The 25,875-nt window shown below is 39.2% G+C and overlaps 1 protein-coding gene across 4 annotated transcripts in view; it reads left to right on the forward strand.

Annotated features, from left to right (window-relative positions):
- Nucleotides 1-25,875, forward strand: part of MAP3K20 (mitogen-activated protein kinase kinase kinase 20) — a 164,346-nt gene that overhangs the window by 113,744 nt on the left and 24,727 nt on the right. For 2 of the 4 annotated variants that reach the window (XM_019727457.3, XM_074338165.2), the window contains exons 11-16: nt 2,795-2,930; nt 14,534-14,578; nt 16,525-16,555; nt 16,649-16,788; nt 20,816-20,878; nt 21,818-21,910. In XM_019727457.3, coding sequence (XP_019583016.3) covers nt 2,795-2,930; nt 14,534-14,578; nt 16,525-16,555; nt 16,649-16,788; nt 20,816-20,878; nt 21,818-21,910 — 508 coding nt within the window. Of the gene's footprint in view, nt 1-2,794; nt 2,931-6,482; nt 11,999-14,533; nt 14,579-16,524; nt 16,556-16,648; nt 16,789-20,815; nt 20,879-21,817; nt 21,911-25,875 lie in introns of those variants that run through there. The other 2 variants (XM_019727455.3, XM_019727456.3) reach the window with 1 other exon arrangement.

Genomic DNA, 25,875 nt, shown 5'->3' on the forward strand with positions numbered 1-25,875 from the left:
ACCACCTAAGCTATGTTCTTTCCTTCCACCTAATAAATGATAGGGAAGAAATCTAGTGTCAGACATTTCCTCCTTCATCACCTCTTCAGTTTGTTTCTCCTCCTATTGATTTGTTAGCAGTTATGGAAATGAGCATTAAGCACAGAAAATCATGTCATCCTGTTTCAGTTTTCATTACCCCGTGTGACTGTGATTTGTTGGTTGTATTCTTCCTTGGTGATCAAAATACTCTCACTGGGGCACGCCTTCTTAGAAACGAAAAACAGGGATCCAAAAAATTTAATATTTGCAATTTGGATATTAGACCAAATCATTTAATACATAATGCTAAATTTAATATGCACGTTATATATTTATCATATAATATATATTTATAAAATAAAACTGTTTTTACAAATTGATCTTTTATTTCAAAGTAAGTTTCTGTCTAATAGAAGAAGGTAATTGTAGTTCATTGTCTGTTTTGGGCATATGGAAAATTGGTACTAGTTGAAGTCAACCTTTGTTAGATTTGGTTTAACAGTAAAACCATAATTTTCATCAGTTAAAACACTGCAACTGTATTTTTAGAACAGAAAGGTTATATAAATGCATCAACAGATGCTTTTGATGTAAAACAATGCATAAAAAAACAGAAGGGCAAGGAGAGCAGCTGTCTGTACGTTGCCCTGGAGTTTGAGTTAATCTTTATGGCCTGTAACTTGAAACAGTACTGTCAGGCCCCAGGGCATCTGTGGGAGCAGTGTTGGGAAGCTAGGCCTGAGGAGACAGATTGAAGAAGAGTATTTCCTCAGTTAGTGTTTGTTTTTCTGTGTCACAGCTTTCAGTTGATCTAGTTTCCAGAAGGGCTCAAAAATCACTGTGGGCTCCCAGGGCTGGAACTTAAGATGAGTCCTTGGTTTAAATTACAAGTGAAATAAAATGTGCTTGGCCATTTTATTTTCCCTGATCAAAAAACATCAGTGAGATCAGTTTCCCTGGCGGGAGAGCTGGGACTGGCTTGGCGGAAGCACTGAACAGACAGCAACCCAGGCCACTGCCATCTTCCCATCAAGTGCACCCAGCTCTGCTGCCTCCTTTTGTCACCCTCGTACCCTCTCATTTACTGAAGATGCCTCATTTTTTCTTTTTTTATTACAAAAATTTAAGGTTTTCCATATTTTTTCCTCAGTCCTCTATTTGAAAAATAAAAACAAACTTATTTATGAATGGGTATAATATTTATGTCTGAAATATCAGAAATAAAATTTGGATTTATGATACAGTCATATTTCTGAAAGATTGCTGATTCAGTTTCTTTCTTTAGGGATTACCGTGTGTCTTTACTATTCGTTTTTATAATTTTCAAGTGGCACCCCAAAAAAGGTGCCTCTTGATAGCTGATGCTTTTATACTTACGTGCTACCTCCCTTGCTCTGAGGTACCTTCCAGACAACCAGGGAAGGAAAGTGTCAGGCACAAATCCAGACCCACCTCAGTAGCTGTTCCTTGAGTTGCGTTTCGCCCATTAACACCCAGAGCCTTTTTGTTTTAATTCATTTAGTTCTCATCTACAAGGGCATTGTAATAAGTCGTCCACTTATTCTGATTTTCCCTGGAAATAAAAAAGCATATTATGGTTGCATATAGTCATTAACTTAGATCTGGGGGCTTCAACCTTCCATAGTCAAGGTCTCAACCAGAATTACACATTCTGTCATGCAGGTTTGTCTTAGTGACACCTGGAAGCAGCTGTTGGCAGCACTCAAGTGTTATCTCCAACAGTTACCTATTTCCGTCCTCTTCCTTCTTCTGCATCCTGCTCGTGTGCCTTCTCCATGCCTTCTTCCTGGCATTCTCCCTCTTCTCCCCATTCTTTCCTCCTCTCCCTCTTCTTCCTCCCCCCATCACTCTCTTCTTCTTCTTTCTCTCATTTTTTCATTACTGTTGCTTTTCTCACAGCATAAATTTAGACTTAAACATTACGATAGACCTAGAGAAGAAAACAATTTGCACTGAGCCATCTTGCCAGTTTCGATGCCTGTAAAGGACAGGTTTCTATAACTGGACATAATGCTCTATGTGGTAAGGTTGATCAGCCTATAGAGACTAAGGCGGGAACTTACTTTTTAAATTATTAGACTTAAAAAGAATCTTAGTGTTCATCTGGCGCAGAATATCCCACACTTGCCTGATTGTAAAAATTACCTGGGTCTTTATTAAATAATGGAAATTCCTAGGCCCCACTCAGCCCTACTGAATCATGAGCTCTAAGGAAGGGTCCTAGGAATCTGTGTTTTATTGTATGTTTTCTTTTTAACAAGCTGCCCAAGGTTTTTATTAGGATCAGGCAAATTGGGGGGCCCTGATATAACTGATGAAACTGAGTCAGCTCCATGAGTTGATTGCTTGAGTTACTCGCCCAGTGACTAGGCTAACGCGAATTTACTAATAGTGTGATACTGATCACCTAGCTTGAGTATCACTTTTCCATATCTCTCTACCGTGTTTCCCCAACAATAAGACCTAACCGGACAATAAAGCCTGAGCATGATTTTTCAGGAGGACATTCCCTGAACATAAGCCCTCATGCGTCTTTTGGAGCAAAAATTAATATAAGACCCGGTCTTATTTTCGGGGAAACACGGTATATGAGATTAGCACCTGTTTCTTGGGGCTATTATGAGGATAAGCTATATCACCCTTTATAAATTGTAAAGAGTCTTACCTTGATTAAGCATTCTGATGGACCCACTAAGCATTTAATAATACCTCTTGGGCAAAGTGGAGACTTAAACCAGTGATCCCTACACAGGTGCGAAATTGAAGCAACTCTTGAGAGGCTGAAGAAACTAGAACGTGATCTCAGCTTTAAAGAACAGGAGCTCAAAGAACGAGAAAGACGTCTGAAGATGTGGGAGCAAAAGCTGACGGAGCAGTCCAACACCCCGGTGAGTGTTCCCTACAGAGCTAAGCTACCCTCTACTTAGAAGATGTGGCTGAGCATGGCAGCATGGCAGCTCTCCGCCTCCCCTCCCTCTCGCCGTCCCTCGCCACCTCCTCACTTCCTGCCTAACGCCTGTATGTTCAAGGGCCCACATTTATACTCAAGTAGTGCTCATGTCTCATTTCAATGAACAAAATGCCAGAAATTTAGAAGAAAAGCTTATCCTATTTCTGGCTCTTTCCCTAAGAACTGTTATATTGTCAGCGTGTTTGTATATTAGAATTACAAAAAAAATATCCAATGTATTTTCATACCATCTGTTAGATCTCCAGAACACGTGCCTTAATGCTGCCTTAACTCTTCAGCGTTCATCAGTAATTAATAAATACGACACCAAGGCAGCTCGTTGTCTAAGAAAGTCTTTGATGTGTCAGAACTTATCCAAGTTTTTCTTCTAAAAGAGAGCTCCCTTAATGACATATAAAAGATAACTCAATTTAGCATCATGATATGGGCAGTAAAAGATTGGAAAAAGATCTCTTGGGACAAGCTGTCCATATTTACTACACCTAGGAAATATCTTGGTTTTTTTCCCAAGTCTTGTATTTAGAGGAAAATAAAAATTTGTTTTAAGGGTTTCACTATTTTTATACACTTACCGTGAGCTTATATGTTTACATGATATATTAAAATCTAATCAAATTTCAGCATTCTTTCCTACTTTAAATGATTTATTATTTGGGGAATTAAGTATAAATTTATCATTGGTTTTTCCAGGGTTTTTAATGGGTCATATTTGTCCACATTAAAATCACAAGTAATAGCAAGATTAAAAGTACATTTGTTATGTATTTTTAATTTATTTCTGATAGTTGCTATGGCAATTATACCAAAAAAATAGTTAAGTGCGCTTTGCTTTGTGATCTTCAAAAAGCTTTCCTATTTTTAAGTCTTAATCTCCACTAAGCAGCCAATGACAAATGGCAAAGTATTTTCCTGGGTCTAAAGTATAAATAGTTTGCCTCCTTTTCTAATTTATGTGGAGAAACAACCTGATATCCAAAAAAGGGAAAATACAATGAAGGTAAATGTTTATATCAGATTTAACTTTTTCAAAAATGACAGGTTACCCAAAGAATCCCAAAGTAAGAACTGAATTACTATACATAAGACTATCATGCACATTAAAAAGGTACCACATTTTATAAGGTCAGTGAATTTAACTTGGCTCCCAAGAAAGAAGTCAAGGGAAGTTTTCTGTTCTGGTTGAATTGCTACCAACAGGCAGACTCAGAAAGCATTAACCTGAGGATCCGCAAGGAAGCTTTGCTTCTCCCAGCTCTGATGAGAGGCAAAAAGATGGCCATCTTCTTTACAGTTGTCATTTTTAAGTACATCGAAATCTTAAGCTACAAAGTATTGCATGGCTTAACTCTAAATGTAGCATTGTAGGAAAAACCTTTAAACCACCTATGAGAGTATGCTTTAGAACCTTTCTTTGGTTTATTGGTATTAGTTTTGCTGAGAAATTATGGGCTGCCTTGCATACATTATTGCTATTAGTAACGTAGTTGCGTAATAAATGTTGAAACACTATGAGTGCTCAGTAGGTTGAATGCTGCATTTTCACTCCAGAAAACTTTCTGTAAAGGAACTGCTTTGAGGTCTCCCATCTAACAGTGGACAGCATGAAGCACCACCTCCATAAGATTTTCTTACCTTCTTTTACTTATGAGGGCTAAGTTTTCGTTCTTTACATTCCTGCTTTTAATGTCTCTTCTGCTTAGAGCTGATATTTCTGAAGGAAAGAAAGTTTGTGCTCAGGTATTTTATAAGTAGGTATTTTCTTTTATCCTCACATTAGTTTTCTAGTTGACTTTAAGTGAGGTATCTGAGAAAAAGATGAAATAAGCCTTAAGGAAGAAGTGGCTGGAGGTTCGGGTTTCCTATAGATAGCCTCATCTTAATTATAAAAGTTTAACATTGACATAACATCATTTCAAATTGTATTATTGGATTTATTTCGAGAAAGGCACTATGGTTTTTTTCCTGAAATTAAAACATTAAAGATGTTTGGGAAGATGAATTCTCCATATATAAATATGGACAATGTTTATTTTTAAATTATTTTTGTAGCTTGATGTAAAAAAACGTATTTCTTTTAAGAGTAAAAACTCATTTGAGAGACATTGAGATCTTAAACTGTAAGAAAGGACCCATGAAATAATAAAATAAATAAGCAACAAAGAGTTTCCTGAGAGCACATAACAATTGAAAACAAATTTGCGAAGCTGGGAAATTTGATTACAAGGAAAATAATATCCTCTCTCCAGTGTTAAAGAATCTAAAGCATTTTTTCTTCCATATAACTGGTACTTTTAGCTGAATTATATGAAATTCTTGAACTAACCACTTCAGAAATATTTTCCTAATAGAGAAGGATATTTTTTAAAAACTCAACTTCAACTTCAATTTGTAATTTAGGAAATTGGCCCTAAAAAAATACCTCTACACCCAGAATCACCTCTGAGGTAAAGGTCACCTCAGAGTTACATTATTTGTACATTGTTTGTCATAAATTTACCCATATTTAAACAACACCAAAAATAAAAGCCTTAATTTGCTTATTTCTCAAAAGAAGAGTCAGTGACACTTTTCAGATACAAGTAGTTTTACCCCTGAAATGAATATGACCAATGTTTATAGGGATAGGTTGGCTGTTCAAAATAATTACATAAAGTAGAAAATAATTGTCTGTATTCACTGTGAGAAGGACAATTTATGGAAAAAAGGTTTTGCTAAAAGAAGGAAACTTATGTAATAGAGAATAGAGAAAAAAGTAAAAATTGAAATTAATAGTAATCATCTTTACTCCCAATTTTCACATGTATTTATGTATAATATTTATAACATAAATGTTACAGACAGAATCTAGAATTTGTTCCCAAGTGAGTTATTTCATAAATTGAATAACTAGTATTATATCTGGCTATAATAAATAATAAATGGAAACAAGTAAATTCTAGACTCATTTTAAATTCACAGTTGGATACTAATCTAGCAAAAAGGGTGATTAATGACCCAAGTTTCCCTAGAACTGTATTGACTGCTAAACTGTTTGCATGCTTCCTCTAAGCTTTTCTTCTTTTAATTTTTACTTTATATTTCATCTCTACGTGATTTCTTTTTAAATATAATAACTAATGTTTCTGTGTGAAAGTGAAATTGGGAAAAATTAAGAGAAATCCTAAAACCTATTTTGTTTTAAGCAAAACGAGGATTTAAAACTTACAACTTCTTTCCCATTTGAAATTTGGCTTGCGTCAGTGCCTTGCAAACTTTTGGTTGTGATTTATTCTGTCATTTATAAATTATGGCAAATACCCTTGAACCAAACCTGCCGTTAAGTAAATTCTCACATAATTCCCTACATTCACTTACTTCACTAATCATTTACCTTCTGTGCAGTGCCCACTAATTTTGTGGTATCTGTTTCCTTTATTTAAATTGGTCCTAATTTCTCTTTTTACTTCTGTCCTTTCTTCCCTTGTGATAGCTTCTCTTGCCTCTTGCTGCAAGAATGTCTGAGGAGTCTTACTTTGAATCTAAGACAGAGGAGTCAAACAGTGCAGAGATGTCATGTCAGATCACAGCAACAAGTAACGGGGAGGGCCATGGCATGAACCCGAGTCTGCAGGCCATGATGCTGATGGGCTTTGGGGATATCTTCTCAATGAACAAAGCAGGAGCTGTGCTGCATTCTGGGATGCAGATAAACATGCAAGCCAAGCAGAATTCTTCCAAAACCACATCTAAAAGAAAGGGGAAGAAGGTCAACATGGCCCTGGGGTTCAGTGATTTTGACTTGTCAGAAGGTGATGATGATGATGATGATGATGATGACGGTGATGAGGAGGATAATGACATGGAGAATAATAGTGAATGACAGCAGAAAGCAAAGTGATAAAATTGAAGATGTTAAAAAAAAACAAAAGAAACTTGTTATCTCAGTCTGTACAAAAACCAGTAAGGAGGTAGAAAACCAAGTATTGCATTTATAGGCCAATTACATTTATATGACCATCATTTCTTTATCAGTTTTACTTTAGATTTGTTTTTGCTTACAGCAGAATAGGGGGTGGGGAGGAAATTAAGCCAAAAAAGGTGTATTTAATGAATCAACAAATGTGGTACCTGATTATAGAAATTTATGATTCCATATACAATATAGTATTTTTTAACTAATGGTATTCTGGCTTTTTTAATGAACACTTTATAGTTTGTATTTGGTTTAATTTGATTTCAGTTATTTGGTAGCTAAAAAAATCTTACGTTTTGAACAAGCATTCTTAATTCCTAATTCTTCTTTGACACTTGATTTTCTTGTAACATACTACATTTTTTTTTCTTACAGCAATACACTGTACTTGTCAGAAATAATTGATAGTGACTATAAAATCTAACCATAAAAAAACCGAGATGAAAGAAGGTTATAACAAATACTTCTTCAGAAATACCTAAATGCCGAGAATTCTCAATACTTAATAGCGCAACTATTCAAAGTAAGAACTGAGAGATGTTCTCAATAGTACATTTGAAGGAGAAATACACTAATTTGAAAACAGCAGTCACAGGCTTTTATACCAGCACTAGCCCTGGAAGCTTCTCAACAACACACTGTCATCTAAGGCTTAGCTTGTGTTTTATACAGAGAGAAAGATACAGTCTTAGAGGGATACTTCCAGGAAGAATGAGTGTTGATATAAACCTTCTCTGCACTTTCATTAAGGGTCTGTTTTCCAAAGGGGCCTGATTATCCTGGATTTTAAATATATGTATAGATTTTTTTTTTAAGAAGAAACTAAATATTATTCAAAGAACGTCAAAGATAAGTTTTCCTTACTCAGGCAAAAGTGCAAGCTGAAGGGTTCTTTTTATATCAAATCTAGCCTTTGTCTAGAGTTATCTTTTTTGAATCTTGATTCAGGGATGCTTGCGTTGAGGAGAAGTCGACGCAGGTACTGCTCTAAAAACCTGGCTAGCCAGAGAGAGATTCTCAGAATGTTATCACAGATGTGTTAAAACTTGTTTAAACTATAAAACACTCTTTAAAAAACAACAACTACAGAACATTTGTAGTTATATAAAAAGAAAGGCAAAAGAGCGGAGAGATTTTTTCCAGCCTAAATTAGAAAGCAGTACCATCAAGTAGTCAAATTAGGGTATTAAACCGGAGTACTTTTGGTGATTCTTTTTTATGGAAGATTTAAGAAAGGATATCATCATAGATATTATCTAATACTATTTCCAAGTATTATTGGATCATAAAAAGCCTCTTGGAATTTGAAGCATGACACGCTTCTAATCCCCATTAAGAGCTGAAAAATTACACAAAATGATTGGTACACCGTGCCAGCTTTATTTGGAGAAAAATAACTAATAAAATGTTCTGGGTGTAATATGTAGAACAGCCATATAAGTAGAGATAGAGGGATCTGGAGTCAGATAGTGGTATAAAACCCTGCGTCTGCTTGCTGTACAATCTTGGGCAAATGATTTAACCTCTGAGTGTCTGGTTTGCTCATCTTGAGCATGGGAATGATAATAGTACTTATTTCAAAGGATTGTTGTGAGGATTAAATGAAATAAAATATGTAAAGCACATCAGTACCAAGCCCATGGTAAATGGTCAGTTAATGTTAGCTTCTGTAATTATGCCAGTGAACAGACACTGAAAAATAAGTGGTTTCAGTAACCTGGAAAACTGAACTATCAATTTCAAGTGATATTTGCTGAATAGTATGAGAGGAAATTAAAAGTGGATTGCTTTCAGGAAAGATCAAGAGTATATTCATAGAATGTGAGCTACACAGATTTGTCCTGTTGCTCTTTGAAGACTGTGCACTCTGCTACCACCCACAGACCAAGTAAACACAGGAAAAATAGGTAAGCTTTTCACCTGGAAACTGGGTTCCCCACATACCCAATGTGATACAGTTCTTATGTCTATGCAAACATAGATTCTGATACATGCTCACCACAGTAGAGTGCTGGTGACAAATAGGCACACACACATAAATGAGCATCCCTTCTGTGCTCAGACATAGAGAAGTACTCCCTGACTCAAGCCAAGCCACTCAAGCAGAAAATCTTGGAGTGGAGCAGAGAGACAGTTTTCAATTCTTGACTTCCCAGCATGCCCTGGGGCACGGTGGCTTAGTAATCTGAAGGAGAGAGCCAAAGAGGGCAATTTAAAAGCCTCTTGCACATTCTACCAGGCCAAGATAATGTCATTTATTCCACAAATATTCATGGAGTCTCTTCTCTGTGCCAGGTATTATTCTAGGGAACAGCTAGACAAAAATCTTTGCACTTGTGGAGCTTACATGCTAGAGGGTAGAGATCAACCATAAACAAAACCAATGTATCATATAGTATATAAACATTTGATAAGTTCATGCTCAAAAATGAAGCCAGGAAGGAGGATAAGGCACATGGGAAGTTTTGCCGTTTTTAAAGTGGGTCAGGAAAGGCTTCACTGATAAGGAAATCTATGGGCTATTTTGGGGTTCAGTGCACTTTCTGTAAGAATGTAAACCTTGCCTGTCATTTAAGAATATCAGCAGTAAATTTAGAACACATGGACTGAATGAAACTGACATTTTTCTTTACGTATAAATCTATTATGATTATACATAAAGTTTTGCTGCATTAATAAAAATAGCCAAGTAGGTCCAAAAGAGAAAGGTAATAGGGCTCTGTACCCAGACCTAGGTTTACCATTAATTAGGTAATATTTCTCTAATCTTTCTGTTTTTGCCATTTCCTAGAAACTGTAAGGATTTAAGATACAGAAAATTGATACCCTCAGTGATAAGCTTGAAACTGTTTCCACCTAGAATTAGGCTATAGTTAGTTACCATATGGCACTGGCTAATTCACTTTCTGTTCCAAATCAGTGTCTTTCTAGGGTTTTGAACATCCCTGAAATATGAATCATATAAACGGAATTTTAAAGTGGTCTCGCTCTGTGAAAATTAGAAGACTTTAGACTCTATTCGTTTTCTTAATTTGGAAAAGGAATGGTTATTAAATATATGCAGAAAATCTAATACTGATGTTACTTGTGTAGCGTTTAATTCACTTTTCAGATAAGTTTTTGAAATGGCAAGTTATTGGTACTGAATTTGTTTCCAATTATTTGACTTACAAAAGTGTACATTTACAAAGAGTTTGAAAAAAAACACAGAAATTTGAAGATTCAAAATGAGAATTGAAACTGTAAATTGTAGTACTTGTCAGAGCCATACAGCTGAAAATAGAACTGCTCTTTCATCTTTTTTCCTTCACTCATCAAGTTGATCATGTACAATTTGATGACACCCTACTGTTGGTTCTCAACCCGAGTAGTACTGTTACCTAATGGTGTTTGGGAGAGCTGGGCTGTATTTTGGGTTGTCATGGTGACTGATGGTGTATTTAGCGCCCAATGCCAAAAATGGTAACATCCCGCATGCCAGGGACAGTAGCACCCAATAAAGAACTTCATCCAAAATACCCATGATGTCGTCCCTTCCTCTATTGAGAAACTTGGTAAACTAGAGTTCCACATCAAATTTTTATTCCCCAAACAAAATTACTCAAGTTAAAAGACACATTTTCACAATTACAACTACTACACAATCTGAATTTTGTCGTTTTGTGGCATTTATCTTACATCCCCACTTGTGGAAATGGTTTCTTTCCCCATAAGAATGCTGCTGGAAACTTTGTGAAGCAGCTAAATTTACTCTCCTGTTATACTGATGCCACAATAAATAAAAAAGAAAAATAGCATTCAGGTAGCTACAATTCTGCAAAGTAGCCAGGTTAATTTAAAAGGGGCCTTTTCCTAACATTTTTTTTTTTAAGCAAAATCACAATTTAATATTTTACACAAATAATCAGTGGGAAGAGGTTGGAGGCACGTAGCACACTTATTTTCGATGCTCTGGAACCGGTGAGGGCTGGTTTTGAGCCAGTGATTTTTAACATGCAGCAGATTTGTTAGACATTAACACCAACTGAGGAATTCAAACTTTATCCCCATTAAAACCAAGGAATTGGAGGTGAGGGGTGGTTTGGGAGAGAGCCAAAATGACTCTGTAGCACTATGGTGTATATAACTTTATTTTCAGAGTTTTCATTGGAGTGGTAAGAATTTCATGAAAGATCATTTTAAAACTTACTCTGAGTTAAATATTGATACTTAAAAAAAATTTTGGATGCTCTAGACTTGCTGCAGCCTTTTGAAATTAGCCATCTCACCATACCACATATATAATAGAGCCGACATTTTTCTATAATCAGGTACCTTTTGCTGTTTTTGAGTAAGACTGTTTTCCTGCTTACAGTTTAAGCATTGCCAGAGAGAAGAATCTGTTCTGTTCTTTTGACTGTAGCATAGCCTGACAGCTCTAGATGCAGCATTTTTCTAATGAAAAATTAGTGTCTACCAGGAAATCCGGAGGACTCGCTATGTTTCCTCGGATTCCAACTTAGTTTGCGCTCTGTTTCCTGCGAGGAGCTTTCTGGCATGTGATTATTTACTTCAAACTAGAGTTTCAAGCACCTACATTAATTATTTTATATCGTGTGCAAAATGATATCCTTTAATGTCAGATACAGTACACTGCACATACTGCTTTTGCACTGTTTTAAAATTTTTGTACTAAGTAATAGAAAATATTTTTATTCATGAGTGTGAGCTTTGAGTAGATGGCATTATCACTTCATTGTGTTTTGTTTTGTTTTGTTTTTTTGACAAAATTTTTTTCTCAATTACCCTATTGCAATGTTATTCTGAGCAAGTCCTATGCCAAAATCTTGTATAATGTTTGTATGGAAGATTAAATTTTACTCTTGTGTGGTGAGACTACTCAGTTATTGCCTTCATAGTTGGAATTTGAAGCACAAAGTCCACAATGTGTTCAGAAATCTAAGTTGGTGTCATACATTTCATTTTGATGTGAACTTTTCTTTGCTTTCCTTTGTTTTAAGACTCCATTTTACAATAAACGTTTTGACAGTAAATCCCTTTGTTATGTGTTGCTGTGCGTATCACATCTTTGTTAGAATTGATTCCCAACATCCTTTGAAGGAATCATTGTCACATGCATGCACGTGAGCAGCAGCTTTTCTCTCCTGAAATCAGTCGGAGTGTAAATAATGAATTTGTAAAGTGACGGGGCAGTCACGAGGTGAATTTTTTTTTTATCCCTAAAGAGAGACAGAAAGGCTTAGAACTCACCCTACAGCAGATACATTGATATGTTAACAAGTGACCGAAAACATAAAGGAATCGGTAAGCCACTTTGTGGCTGGAGGTCATTAACTCTTATCCCCTGTCCTGCCAAATTCAAACCGGCTTGAAGCAGTGCCTTCCTCTCCCTGATCTTTGCCAGCATCATGCAAGAATCCCGCTGGCGCAAGTATCACACTCACCCTAGTGCTTTCCCTTGGCGTCCTCTTGATGAGCCATCCTCAGAGCACGAGCGTTCTCCTTGCCTTTGGGCATTAACTCCATAGATTTTGGTTTTGACTAGTAGTTTTCATTTACAGCCTTTATTCTTTTCAAGAAATATTTATCAGTTTTGTTTTGCACTACATTTGGGAATGGTGTAAGAATCAAAACACTGCAAATCCCTCTACTCCCTATAAAAGCCAGCCCTGATGCAGGGAAATATTTCTGTAACTTAGTCTGTTGTTTCTTGATCAAATCAAAAAACTGCCTTACTTCCCGTTTGTTTCCGTGATGGGAAAAAGGAAATGACATGTTTCTGCAGCTGTACCCAGCTGCCCTGTGAAGACGTAAAACCATAATGTATTTTCTTTGATTGAGTTCAGTTTCAGACCCTCGTCCTCCCATCATTTTCCTTTCTGCGTTTATTAAGGCAGGTGAGCGCCTGTGACCACGATTCCTACAAATGTCAGGTATTTCAGAGGAGGGAAGGGGCAGTCCCGAAAAAACTGGAGGACAGGGGGGTAATGGAGGACATAGAGAGTAGTAGCCAGTTATGCCCTTGCAACTTACCTGTAATAGTCAAACTCTACAAGTTCATAGTCATTGTACCCAGTGGGTTTACAAAATTCTGCCTGCCCCCCCCCCCCCCAGAGTTGGCCTCATTTCCCCTTTATCCGTGGACACGCACAGGTGCACCTGGGGCTCCGGTCGGCCACGGAGCATGTCCGTCCTGCCTTCTCTCCCCGCGCCCACCACTGCCAGTGTTTTGGCCTTTCTTCTCCTTACCTGCAGTCACCACTCTTCTCCTTGCCCTGCAGCGCCGGGCTCAACCCAGTATGCCTTCCTTTCCCGTCTTAGTCTGTGAACCCCTCCCTTTTCCTGGTTACACCCATAGCCTGAACTCTATACCACAGAGTTTAACATTCTTAGGAAATGCACCGTTCAATTTTATTCACTCAACAAACTGTTCAACAAAAATTTACCGGGTATTGTATGCCAGGCAGTCTTCTGGGCACCGAGTAAGCCAAGATGAAGGTGGCACTGAACTCCTCCATGTGTAATTCACACCTATTCCCCCCGCATTTAAATTAAAGGCTCCTTGAAGGCAGAGGCATGCTTTTCCTAGCAAGTTGAGTTCAAAATACCTGTCGATTAAAAGAATTAACTCACCCACCCTCTGATTTTACACTAATAGTAAAAGGAGCCAAATTCAGCTTTTTGCAACTCACCCATAAAAGGATATTATTTGTAACAGAGGTTGAATGACACTTTGCCACATTATCTCATGAGCAATTCAACCATGTTGACAAGTTAATTAAAGCTAATGGCTATAGCAAACTAATTCAAGTCACAGAAGACACAGATTTTTTCAAATTAGGTATTTATTATTTAGTCAGTGGCCATGGGGCATACATTGAAGGGAGTAGCCCTTTGGCTCTGAACATGGTGTGCCCTCTTGCAAAGTCATATGTCATGTTTGTGCACCTGACAGGGCGGGAGTTTAGTGTCATGTTCATTAGAGCAACTCTGTAACCTGGGTTTCTTAGAATAGTTCCCATTTCACTTGTCCTCCTTCATCCGTGGGTCCTAATATTTGTGTTTAAAAATGGAATGCAAGTGAGACATGAGTTAAACACTTGCAAATTCTCTGGTAAGAATAAGCATGAGTCATCTCGTTTCCAAATGGTTGCTTTGGAATTTTCATTAATGATCAGATGATCCTCCTGTTGACTGAACATTCCGAGGAAGGCTCTGGTTATTTGACAAATGTCAGAAATGTCTTGCCTGCCAAGCCCTGTCGTGGGATATGAAAGGACTCTTGGTATGCCAAGTACCAAGAGAGGAAACTCTCAAGATATACAGAGTCCAGCTGCAGCGGCTGTTTCTGAAAGGTTGATGCACATGACTGGCTTCCGTGGGCAGCACCCCTGGAGCACTGAGAAATTCCTCGTAAGGCCAGGAAACTTGTTCTCCGTTCAACCTCACCTGCGGGAGGAACCAAGCCAGAGCAGCAGCCGAGAGCTAAAATAGCCAAACAACAGGATAAACCAAAATGACAATGATAAAATTACTTTCTTTTTATTTCATTCATATGTCCCATGCAGCTGCTGCCTTCCTTTGAGATTGGCTCATGGACCGAAGATGATGTGGTAAGCTGCTTCCACTAATGCCTCTTGTGACCTGGGCAGGAGTTTCATAAATTTGTTAAATAAAGTTAATTTGTTCCATAAAGTTAAAAACGGAGCTAAAGGGGCTTGGGCCTTAGGACATTCTAACTCAAAGTTGAAAAATTCCACGTTTTGCTATTTTTAATGCAGTAATGATTAAAATAAGGCCTCAAGACTAAAGCAAGTATCTCTTCAAATCTTACAAGAGGATTCCACCTCCCTATTTGCTCGGAAAGATATTCGATAATACAATAATGAATACCAATGACAAAACTAAAGGGCTGATCCACGATATCAAATATACCTGAAAAAAAAAGATCTTAAAATTTCCTAAATGCCAGGGATGGACTTGACCACAGTGCAGAAAGAGCTGGCAAAGGCAGTGCGGGACTGCATGCGATTCTGCTGAGCTGGGTTTCCTGCCCGCTGTAGGCCAATTCAAAAGTGACAGGTTCCTATTGCCATCTTTACTCTGACCTTCCCAAGCAAAAACAGACACGAGCTCCAGGACAGTCTCTGCAGGTAGAGCCAGAGAAGCCCATGTCTTTGAGAAGATGTGGACAGACTGTTTGAGTCCAAAGCAAGTCCTCCACCCTACACTGGGGAGAGATTCTGAGGAACAGTCCTACTTAGCATGTTGCATTTCTGTATCTGTTTCCTTAGTGAAAAACAGGTCTGAGAATTATTGATCAAAGACCTCAGAGGCTTATGCATGTCCAGGTCCATTTTATATGCTCAAGGTATCATTAAATGGGGTGCTGGTTAGCTCCGTAGGTTAGAGCACAGTGCTGATAACACCAAGATTGCCAGTTTGATTCCCACGTGGGCCACTGTGAGCTGTGCCCTCCTTAACAAAACAACAAAAAAGTATCATTAAATGAAAAAGAAAAAAGAAAAAAAAAAAGCTGTAATGCCAGCCTTAGCAGGCCCCAACCCCAGGAAATAGACCGGGCGCTGCATGGTACAAACTGGGAAAGTCTGTTTACCTAACTCAACCTGGTTTCTGGGCCAAGGCATTTCCCTCCTTTCACCTTCTGGTGAACTAAAACTTTCAACATTAGCTGACCTCTGGCTTCTGTGAGGTAAGGAAACTTGGCACCAGTTGCCTCTACTTCATGCCATTCGCTGAGTGCTGGCCACTCAAAGGTTCCTGCCAGTCCTGCGTAACAGGCAAAAAAGACTTACGATCGATCTCCTGTATTCAGAGGCCTGGATATAATCCTTTACCCCAGCTGCAGAATTGGCCCATCTCATTTGAGAAGAAATTTTTTTAAAGGCACTGATCTCTAACAGCTATTTTTAGTCTTTGCTCTGAGGTTGCATGGTTTTCAAACCATTTAAATAAAATTCCAGGGTCAAGGGCTCCCCAGAGAATTGGTAGGACCGGATCTGGCCTCACTTCTATCTCCTTTCACCCAAGTAATGTGAGAAGCTCCCAGTCAACATGTGCAGAGTGAAATTCAAGGACTGGGGTCCCTGGGTCCAACTTCATTCTGTACATGAAGCTCCGTGCTGTCACTTGTCTTGGGCCACATAGCTTCTTCATGACCAGGCCTAGACCAGGAGTATTTCTCGGCCCACTGCTGTATGGCCCCTGTTACTCATACAATTGCTGGGTAAACCAGTGCCCCTCAACAACCCAGGGACATAAATGGAAAATTATAAGTAAGAACCTTCTTCAAAGGATTTCTAAATATTTCCCAAATAAGGATGAAAACCAATAGTCCCCCAAGTAAGACCTCTCTCCCCCCAGCCCCCCAAAGACAGGGATAGCTTGAATTATAAAGAGAAAATCTTCTGTTTTACCTCTGTGGCTGAGCCAAGAATTAAAGCTATTTTAATCTATTGAGAACCATGTGTTTTACTGTTAAGTCTGCCCAGTGACCACTTATGAATCTTCAAAACCATATATGTCCTCTCTTTCACAGTATTCTTGGGTTCAGCAACTCGTCAGAAAAGGCAAGTGAAGTAATTTACCTTCTTATTGGAGTTAACTTTGCTTTGGACATGATTTAGTCTAATTTTATTCTGCCTTCCAATCACTTCCTTCAGGTGACTCTTCAGCAGAGATGAGTGTATACGCAACCTTGTTTAAGGAAAACAACATTACAGGAAAACGACTGCTGCTTCTTGAGGAAGAAGACTTGAAAGACATGGGCATTGTCTCCAAGGGGCATATCATTCATTTAAAGGTACCTCAGAAAGGGAGAGCATTCAGCCAACAGATCTTTACTGAGCCCCTACTATGTAGCAGATCACGTGTTGTGTTAGAGGCTGAGGACAGAAACATGGCTGCTGGTTGGTTAGTGCTGCAATTCTTCCAGTTGATAAGTAGCTGTGGCCCCCAAGGAACCCTTACTTCCTCCTGATAATCCAACAGCAAAAGCGTTAATACCTGGCACAGAAGTCCCCTAGGTGATACCTGAATATCACCCCCATGTCCTCAGGAAGTCTCTACTCTAGTGGAGAAGATAGGTGTTATTCATGCAATAAGGATAAAATGGCAAAATGACAGACGTAAGAAATGCCACAAAGGAGAGATGAGGTTGGGATGACGAAAGGCTTCTGTGAAACAGTTATGAAGGAGCTAAGAGCTGAAGGATAAGTAGGTGTTAACCAGGTGAAGGGGAGAGAGGAAGAGGTGCTGGGGAGAGGGGAAGAGGTGTTGGGGAGAGTGGAAGAAGAGGTGTTGGGGGGAGGGCAAAGGGCATGCCTGTGGAAAGGCCCTGGTGTGGGAGAAAGCTTAGTGTGCCAGAAGACCTGAAAATAAGCCAGTGTGGTGCCTGCAGAACTAGTAGCCCCTCCCCACCCCACCCCCACCCCGGAATAGCCAGAGGCAACTTTGTTTAAGATCAGAGAGGCTAAATATCCATTAGGAATCCCTAAGGATTTCAGAATGTTTGCTGGAGCTGCGTAAAACTTTAGCCACTGTGATACCAAAAAATCATGGGGATGTGTGTTCAGTTTTCAGTCTTCAGAATTTTGACCTACAACAGACACCACCATGTATGTATTCTAGTCCCTCATTTTCTCAGGAAAGCCTAACATTGCCCCCCAAAACTTCAGTCTTGAACAGTTTCGAAGCTAAAGCTCTGTTGTTGTTGTTGTTGTTGCTTTTTTTGTAGTTTAGCAACCAGATCTGTCTGTCTGTTCATTTTATTTTGTTTTTTAGTCACTCAAACCAGGTAAGAATTGCTGGCACTTGTGTGGGATTTTTATTAATCACAGGTCTGTTTTAGGAGAGATCTTAGGAGAACATAAAATTTGCTCCCAACCTCCTCAACCGCGGTGTGGGTGGATGGAGGGGTAGGCACAGTTAGAAAGAAGAGAAATAGAGAAGGAAATATAGAAAAGCAGCTTCCCATGCAAATCCACGTCTTCACAAAGGCTCTGCCAACATGCCCACTGCTTCTCTCTTTACCTCATTAGAGCTGCTGACACTGGTCTTTCCAGGGAAATCCACCCCTACTCCCCGCCCAGGGTCCATAGAGCCTAATCCACTTCCATTACACGGGCCCTGGATCCCTGGAAGGAACATCCTGACAGCCCTCAGCGCCCCTGGGATGATGGTTCAGCCTTCACCTCACCATCTTTCCTTTCTCAGAAGATGAGCAGGAAACCTCATGCAGAAACATACACCCCAAAGGCTGGCAAATAAATTAATCTCAACCTCTGAGTGTGGTTAAGTCCATCCCAAAAAATCTGTGCTGGCTTAGGTGGGCTACAGTAGGAAAACTTATTTTCTCTAGTACAGAGAAGTTTCAGAGTTCCGAGAGAGAAATTATGCAAAGCTTGTACTATTTGGCAGCTGTGACCACCTCCCCGCCCCCTCTGCTATCTGAAAAAGGGCTAACATTCCTTAAGGAGCCGTCAGAAGGAAATGGAGTGGCAAGCTGTGACACCTCACGGAAAGCCATAGTGATTTAAATGTTCCGAGACCTGGCCTAGGAGAGCCATCCGTGCCCCTCCATTGCCAGTTGGTATCATTAAGGCAAGCAAGGTCCAGACTTACTGATTATGGTTAAATTCTGTGAATGCTACTCATTGCAAGACTGGGCCTGAAAAGACACAAAGAAGAATCCTCCCCTTAAGGAATTTATGTCCCAGAGAAGAGCTAAAACATGTACATACAACTTCTCATAATATATGGTCTGAGCAGTTTGGAGAACAGGAGCTATTTCATTACCTCCGCTTCAGAGGGACAGTGGGCAAGTCAGAAAGGAAAAACGTCCTGGAGTGGGTGGCCCTTAAGATGGATCTGGAAGGAAGGACAGAATTTGGAATGTAAACTGGAGCAGGAAAGAAAAGAACATTAATCTAGAAAATAAAGAGTTCAGAGAGAGAGAAGCCGAGGAGAATGTAAAGGAACAGAAAAAACACTGATTGAACAGTGAGTGAGTGTCTCTGCCCGATGGAAGCTTGGTGTGGAGAATTCATGATACATAAAGCGAAAGGGAGGTGGGGCCAGATCCTGGGCCACTTAAGACTTCAGGCCGTGGATCTGGGATTTGATCAGCTCTGGGGAGTATTGGAAGTTTTAAGAATTGACATGTTCAAACCTTTGCTTCTGGAAGTTGTAAAGTGGATTAAAGGAGAGGCTGGATTTTGAAAGACCAATTCAGAGGTTATAATATAGAGAAGAAGGCCTCACTAGTGTAGTAAAATGCGACTGGAGGATACCACAGGTTGAAGAGCTATTCTCAGGTAGCAAGTAGGACAGGAAGGAGAGAATGGGGTCACAAAAGCTGAAGATTGAGGAAGCTTTATAAAAGCAGGGCCGGATCCTGCAGAGAAGCCAAGAAACAAACGCATAGAGAAAAAGCCCTCGTTGGAAGATGCCAGATAGGGGCGTCAGTGCAATGTCCTCTGCTCCTGACAGAGTGCCTGCCTGGCGCTCCAAAAGAGGGGTGTAGCCAGCATCTCTGGGGGGGACTCAAGACTCCCCTCAAGCTCCCAGATGAATCTGTATGTGCACATAAAGATAGTTGGTTCTCAGAAGGGTGAGTCACAATCGTCAGGCATGTGAACCCTCCACCTAACTGCCAGAGCCAGTGGCCACCCAGTGGGGTTTGGCCAACATGTGACACTCCATTAAACTCAGCTGGGTAGTGGGTAATTCTGACGAATAAGCTTATATGCCAGAGAAAGGTTAAGGGAAAAGGGTCATGGAAACTTGCTCTGGGAGGGTGCTGTGTACACTTTTGGGGTACTGGGGATAAACAGGGCTTCAAGCTGGTCCTTTTCGGATGGGACATCAGATGAGTATCTCCAGACTAGAGGATCCCTCCTGGTACCTGTCAGAAGTTGTTACACACACGCGCGCGCGCGCGCGCACACACACGCACACACACGACTGCACACACACACTCCCTGATGGTGAGAATGGGCCCTCCATTCTCTGCTCTTCCACTGAGGCAGACAGAAGCATTATTGTGTACCTTCTCGAAGAATCTCTCTGCCTTTAAGCGGTAGGTCATAAAACTAGCCACTTCCGCTACTAGGCTGTCCCTTTCATCCTGTCTTGGCTCCCTTCTCCCCCATGCACAAGGAATAGAGCTGAACAACCAATAAGTGTTCATTACGTTGTCAAGTGTCAACAGCTTGCATTGCACTTTATAAAATGCATCTAATTTTTCTCACACTGGCACTTTTTTGCTCTCTACGTGATATGCTCAGTTCACAGAAAAGCTGGATTATACCTGATGAGTATAAAAAAGAATCATAATTTAAATTGTCCTCCTTTCCTTTAAGAGTTCTCTGCGCTTCATTGGGGAAGGGAGTGTTGGATGCATACCCATGGAAAAGCCCTTCCAATGCAGCAAACCCTTTAGAGAGGTTTCAGCCTTAATGAAAGTCTCTGGTGATGCATCCATGTTCTTTGTTGTTTTTCCCACAGTTACTCAGGGTGACAACTGCATTCTATACACTAGTACATTGACTTGTCACCACTGTACTGGTGTTTAAAGAATGGTTTTATTTATTGTTTAATATGAGATTTAACATCTTAAATATCTTCCTGTTCCATTAAATAATTACAAACTGCATATAATACTTTGAACAATCAGGTTTATTCTCCATAGATGTTGGATATTAACGTCCCCAAGATACTTTATGAACTACATAAATAAAGAATGCCTTTGTATGTGCACAATAATTTTAATCCTCTCTTGGCATTATCAGATCGTTAATAAAAGTCATGTGATTTTTTGTTTTTTACAGTCGGCCATTGAGAAATTAACCCATGATTACCTAAACTTGTTTCACTTCCCACCACTAATTAAGGTAAGTAAGGTTTTTTTTCTTACTGAGAATATGCTGCTTTTATTGACATACACACCTGCCACCTCCACACCTAGATTTGCCAATGTCGGGAACTGTTGTTTGAAGTGAAATTTAATCATGGCCTGTCCAACAAAAGGCCCTTTGAGTGAAGCTTAGGATGTGCCTAAATTGAACAACCTGGTTCCCTGCAAGTTGTAATATTAACAGTACTTTCCTGATAAGCACCTTAGTGGCGAGGGAATGGAAGTGCTAACATTGTGTGTAGGTGAGGGTCTCTGACCTTTCTCCTGGCTCTGGAGACGTCTGTTTCACTCAGAAGTCACTGAAGGAATTCACACACTGCAGCCCTAGATTTTCACTTGCACTTTGGGACGGGAGGTTTATTATTTGAACAACATATTAGTATATTTAACATATTACTTTGAATGTAGTCTAAAGGTATACAGCACATTTTGTCATAAAATTAGTAGATACTTGCACTTAACACACAGAATTCTTCTCATTCACTAACAGTTATGGTTTTCTATCTCTAAGCCCTAGAAGGTTCATTTGTTCCTCTGCTGGCTCTTCCATGCACATATGCCCTCAGAACTGGGAATAGCTTGTACATCTTTTAAGTGTTGTGAGACTCTCAAGGTAACATCAGTGCATTTCTAGGGTAAAATTGCACAATGCAAGATGCGCTGTGAAAAATGTGCAATGTGGACATTCAATCTGTCATGCGTGAAAGAAATCATTTGGGAAAGTTCTCAAAGACGTAAGATGTCATTTCTCTTGCTTTCAATAATTGTAATTTGTAGCTTAATCCAAAAATAACCGAAAGTTAAACAGCATACTAGAATGGAAAAACTAGAGCTAAGAAATCATCTCCTTTACGTGAGAAGTAAAAGGAAAAGCACTACCTAGAATAAATCGGTGCTTGGTTTTTTTCTTATTCAGGACTCAGTGGGTGAACCTGAAGAAAATGAGGAAAAAATAGTGAACCTTGAACTTGTTTTTGGTTTTCACTTGAAACCAGGAACTGGCCCACAGGTAAGTCACATTTTAAATCTTTTTGGATAAATTCCAACCTAATGTGCTCTTTTTTTCTCTCCTGGAACTCTGTGGTTTTATACATCCCCCTACCAGCTGGTGACTTGACTCTCGGTAAATCTATAGATTTTATAAAATAGAATTTAGTGGAAAGGCTGCCAGCTGCCTCTGTAATCCAGTGTAGGAATCTTACTCTCTCATTCAGCTGAAGAGTCCTATCTGAGGTCACCCAAACCCTCCAAGAAACTCACAGCAAAGTGTGGATAGGAAGTGGGGTGGTGAATGCCAGAGTGAGTGTTGATGCCGTTGGCATCACAGCTTCCTGTTTCCTGTTTCTTAAGGGGAATCAGTTTTTCATAGGGAGAGTAAAACAACACCAAGAATGGAACAGTAGGCAATGTGCAAACTCAAATTATCAGCTCTAAATAGGACAGCGGGACATTTGACCAAGACTCATTCAGGCAGGCTTTCACTTTAGAGTCTTGAAAAACTATATGGCCTAGGTGGCATATGAATTGAAATCAAATAGGATTGTGTTCATTTTGATTACCATAAATAGCTAGTTATAATGATAACTTCTATTCATTGAGCACTTACGGGATTCCAGGCCAACAGTGTTGAGGTATAGGTGTTATTTTCCCCCGTTTACATGTGAGGAAACCAAGGCTCTGAAAGGTTAAATAACTTTCCCAAGGGTTACTGCTAGGGTTTCTGTTCTTGGGAATTTTTTTTGGTTCTCCATTCCTGAATCCCGAAAAAAGTTGGTCAGGAAATCGGGAAAATCGGCTCCTTGAACCCAGTAATACCCACAGTGGGAAATAAATGTACTACTGACAATGTATCTCTTAGACATTTTTCCTACTTATCGCTATCTAAAGTTACATTGTGTTACAATGTTACATGCCACCAGACATGCGCAGGACACCAGAATCAGATATCACATGACCAGCTAATTTCAGTTCTTGTACATTGAGCACATTTGATCATGGAGAACAGAAAACAGTTTGTATTTACACAGAGAAATATTTATTTTCACAACCCAGGATTTGACTGCAAAGTCATCTTCAGATGAACTAACTAAGGTAGTTTACCTTAATATGACATTGTAGTCAAATCCTGGGTTGTGAAAATAAATATTTCTCTGTGTAAATACAAACTGTTTTCTGTTCTCCACGATGAATCGTTTCCACAAAGTGGCAGCCGATACTACCAACCACGTTCGATCAGTTTGTTTGCGGCTCACGATTTTGATGTATGTGCGTGTTCTTGGCTCTCTCAGCTGCTGTGAGTAAGTCAGTCTATTTAAAAACAACTTGCACTGCACTAATATTTTATTCCAATATTACAATAATTTCCAATCTCATACCATAATGTTTTGTGGCACTTTTTAGCTATAATATTTGGTGCACAAACAATATAGGTCTTCCTTAATTTTTTCTTAATGCTTTTAAAGGAAATAAAATTTGAATTGATTAAATGTAGAAATAGAGATCTTGTGCCTCTCACAAAGTACTTGAGCAAAGTTAGTTGTCTACGTGAGATAGAAGAGGATGAATTTTTTGCCTTGTCAAGTAAGAATGAAGTTGCACGATTGGCAAAGTCATTAATGGAAAGACTTTTTAAAGGAACATTTACAGCAGAAGTTCCAAGAGAAGAAATAACGAATGTCCTTACAGAGAGTTCTGACATTAAATCAGAATCCGATCTGAAGTGTGAATTGACTAAAGCATTATCAATTTCAACATCAAAGCCTAGCCCTATGCATGCAGACAAAATATTTGCTTTTCTAAGGAAGGAAATGAGCTTATATGAAGCAACGCATTCTCTCACTCCCAACTTGAAGGTTCTTTTAGATGTACTCATAACAAATCAACCAATGTCTGCAGAAAATGAAAGAAATTTTTCCACATCAAGTATATTTGTTACAAAGCGATGATCACGATTGTCTGATCGGGCAATTAATGCTCTATGTTTCTTAAAGGTTCATTTAAAAAATGATAAATAAAAACTATTTGAAGTATTTTTTAAATTTTCAAACAAATAATATTTGCTTCTGTTTTCTATTAATGTTTAATTTAATAAAAAATATTTAAATGAGATTGGGAATGTTAATACATTGTGTGATATATGTAAAAACTCACTGTATACTGTAAGGTTTGGTTAAATAAAGTTTGTATTAATTACATTGTTTATATTTTGAGAAAACCTGAAATATAACAGAAACCTAGCCAAAATGATACCATAGTGACCCTTGTTTAGCGCTCAGGGCAAGAGATGCACTAGTCCTGAAATTCCGGTCGACCTCCATTTAGGAAATTTTATTTACTCAAGTTTTGCATTGACCTTTTACATAAAAGAGTGTCTCAAAACCTCTGAAAGACTGTGCCCAGGGCCACAAACCCTGGTTGCCCCACCGTCTCTATGGCTTTTCTGTTTATTAACATTTACTGTTACAGCCATTATTACAAATGATCAATGAAAATTAAATAAAAAAGATCATTTCAGAATTCTCGAGAATTCTCGGGAAATACGATTTCCCATTCTCGATTTCCGAAGGTTCCAAAATGTTGGGAATTTGGAAACCCTAGTTACTGCAACTTTTGATATTCTGCTGATCCTGGTTGGCCATGCAGAATAATAATTTCATCCATTCATTCAGCACACATTTATTGAGGACCTCCTGTGTGCCTGGCTGTATGCTAAATACTCACAGTACAAAGTCAAAAGGTACAGTTGCAGCTTCCAAGGAACCCCTAGCTTATCAGGAGAAATAGACAAAATCAGTGAATGGTTACAATACAGAATGATACCTTTTTACACCATCATGCACGTCGTTCAATGAAAGCACCCTGGTTGAGCCCTGAAAGCAGATGCAGAAAGGGATCAGAAGATCTTGAAGTCCCCTTGGTAGAAGTGATGCTTGAACTCAAATTTGAAAACCATTAGGAATTATTAGGTGGAGAGAAGACCCTGCAGGCGAAAGGAACAGCACGTGCACAAGCGCAGAAGCATGAAACCAGGAGGCAAACACAGGGAGCTCTTCTTTGGACTAATTTCTCACACCTCAACTCAAGCATCACTCTCCCTGGGATGACTTAGCATGGAGCAGGTGGAGTAATGTCGTAAGAGTTAAGGCCAGAGAGGTGGCTGGAGACCTGAAAAAGAACGGTCTTATGTGCTAAGCTAAGGAGTGTGAAGAGTTTTAGGCGGGGGGTTAGATAGGATCAGATTTATTTTTTTTTTCTTTTTTTTTTTAAATTAAATTTATTGGGGTGACAATTGTTAGTAAAATTACATAGATTTCAGGTGTACAATTCTGTATTACATCATCTATAAATCCCATTGTGAGTTCATCACCCAGAGTCAGTTCTCCTTCCATCACCATATATTCGATCCCCCTTACCCTCATCTCCCACCCCCCACCCCCCGCCCCCCTTACCCTCTGGCAACCAGATTTATATTTTTAAAAGCTCTGTCAAAAGCACGTAAGAGGATGAATTGGAAAGGGGCCAGTCTAGCGTGAGGAAGACCTGTGAGCAGGAAATGCAGACACCTGGGAGTAAAGGGATGCGGAGCTGGGCTGTGGCAGTGCCATGGCAGTGCCACGGGTCCAAGGACACTCTGAGAGGGATGTGATCAGACTGTGTCACTCTCTGGAGATGAATGAGAGGGAGGAGCCAGGATGGTGCCGAGTTTTCTAGTATGGCAGCAGGATAGATGATATTATAATGTACTAGGTCAAAAAAGTGAAATGTATACAATGTGGATGTAATGCCAAAGTGCTAAAAGTATAAAGAAGTGACTGGAATGGGTGAGTTCAACCAGGAAACACTTTTTTGGAAGGGATGAATTTTGAAACAGGGCTTAAAGGGGGTTCATCGTCATTTGCAAATAATTTCCTGAATATAATGTTTAAAGTTTATGCTTAGAGAGTCCTTTCTGAAGAGCTCAGGTTATTTCATAAA

This window comes from Rhinolophus sinicus, chromosome 17, assembly GCF_057876585.1.
Source record: "Rhinolophus sinicus isolate RSI-liver-muscle chromosome 17, RSI-T2T, whole genome shotgun sequence".
NCBI classification, from domain to species: domain Eukaryota; kingdom Metazoa; phylum Chordata; class Mammalia; order Chiroptera; family Rhinolophidae; genus Rhinolophus; species Rhinolophus sinicus.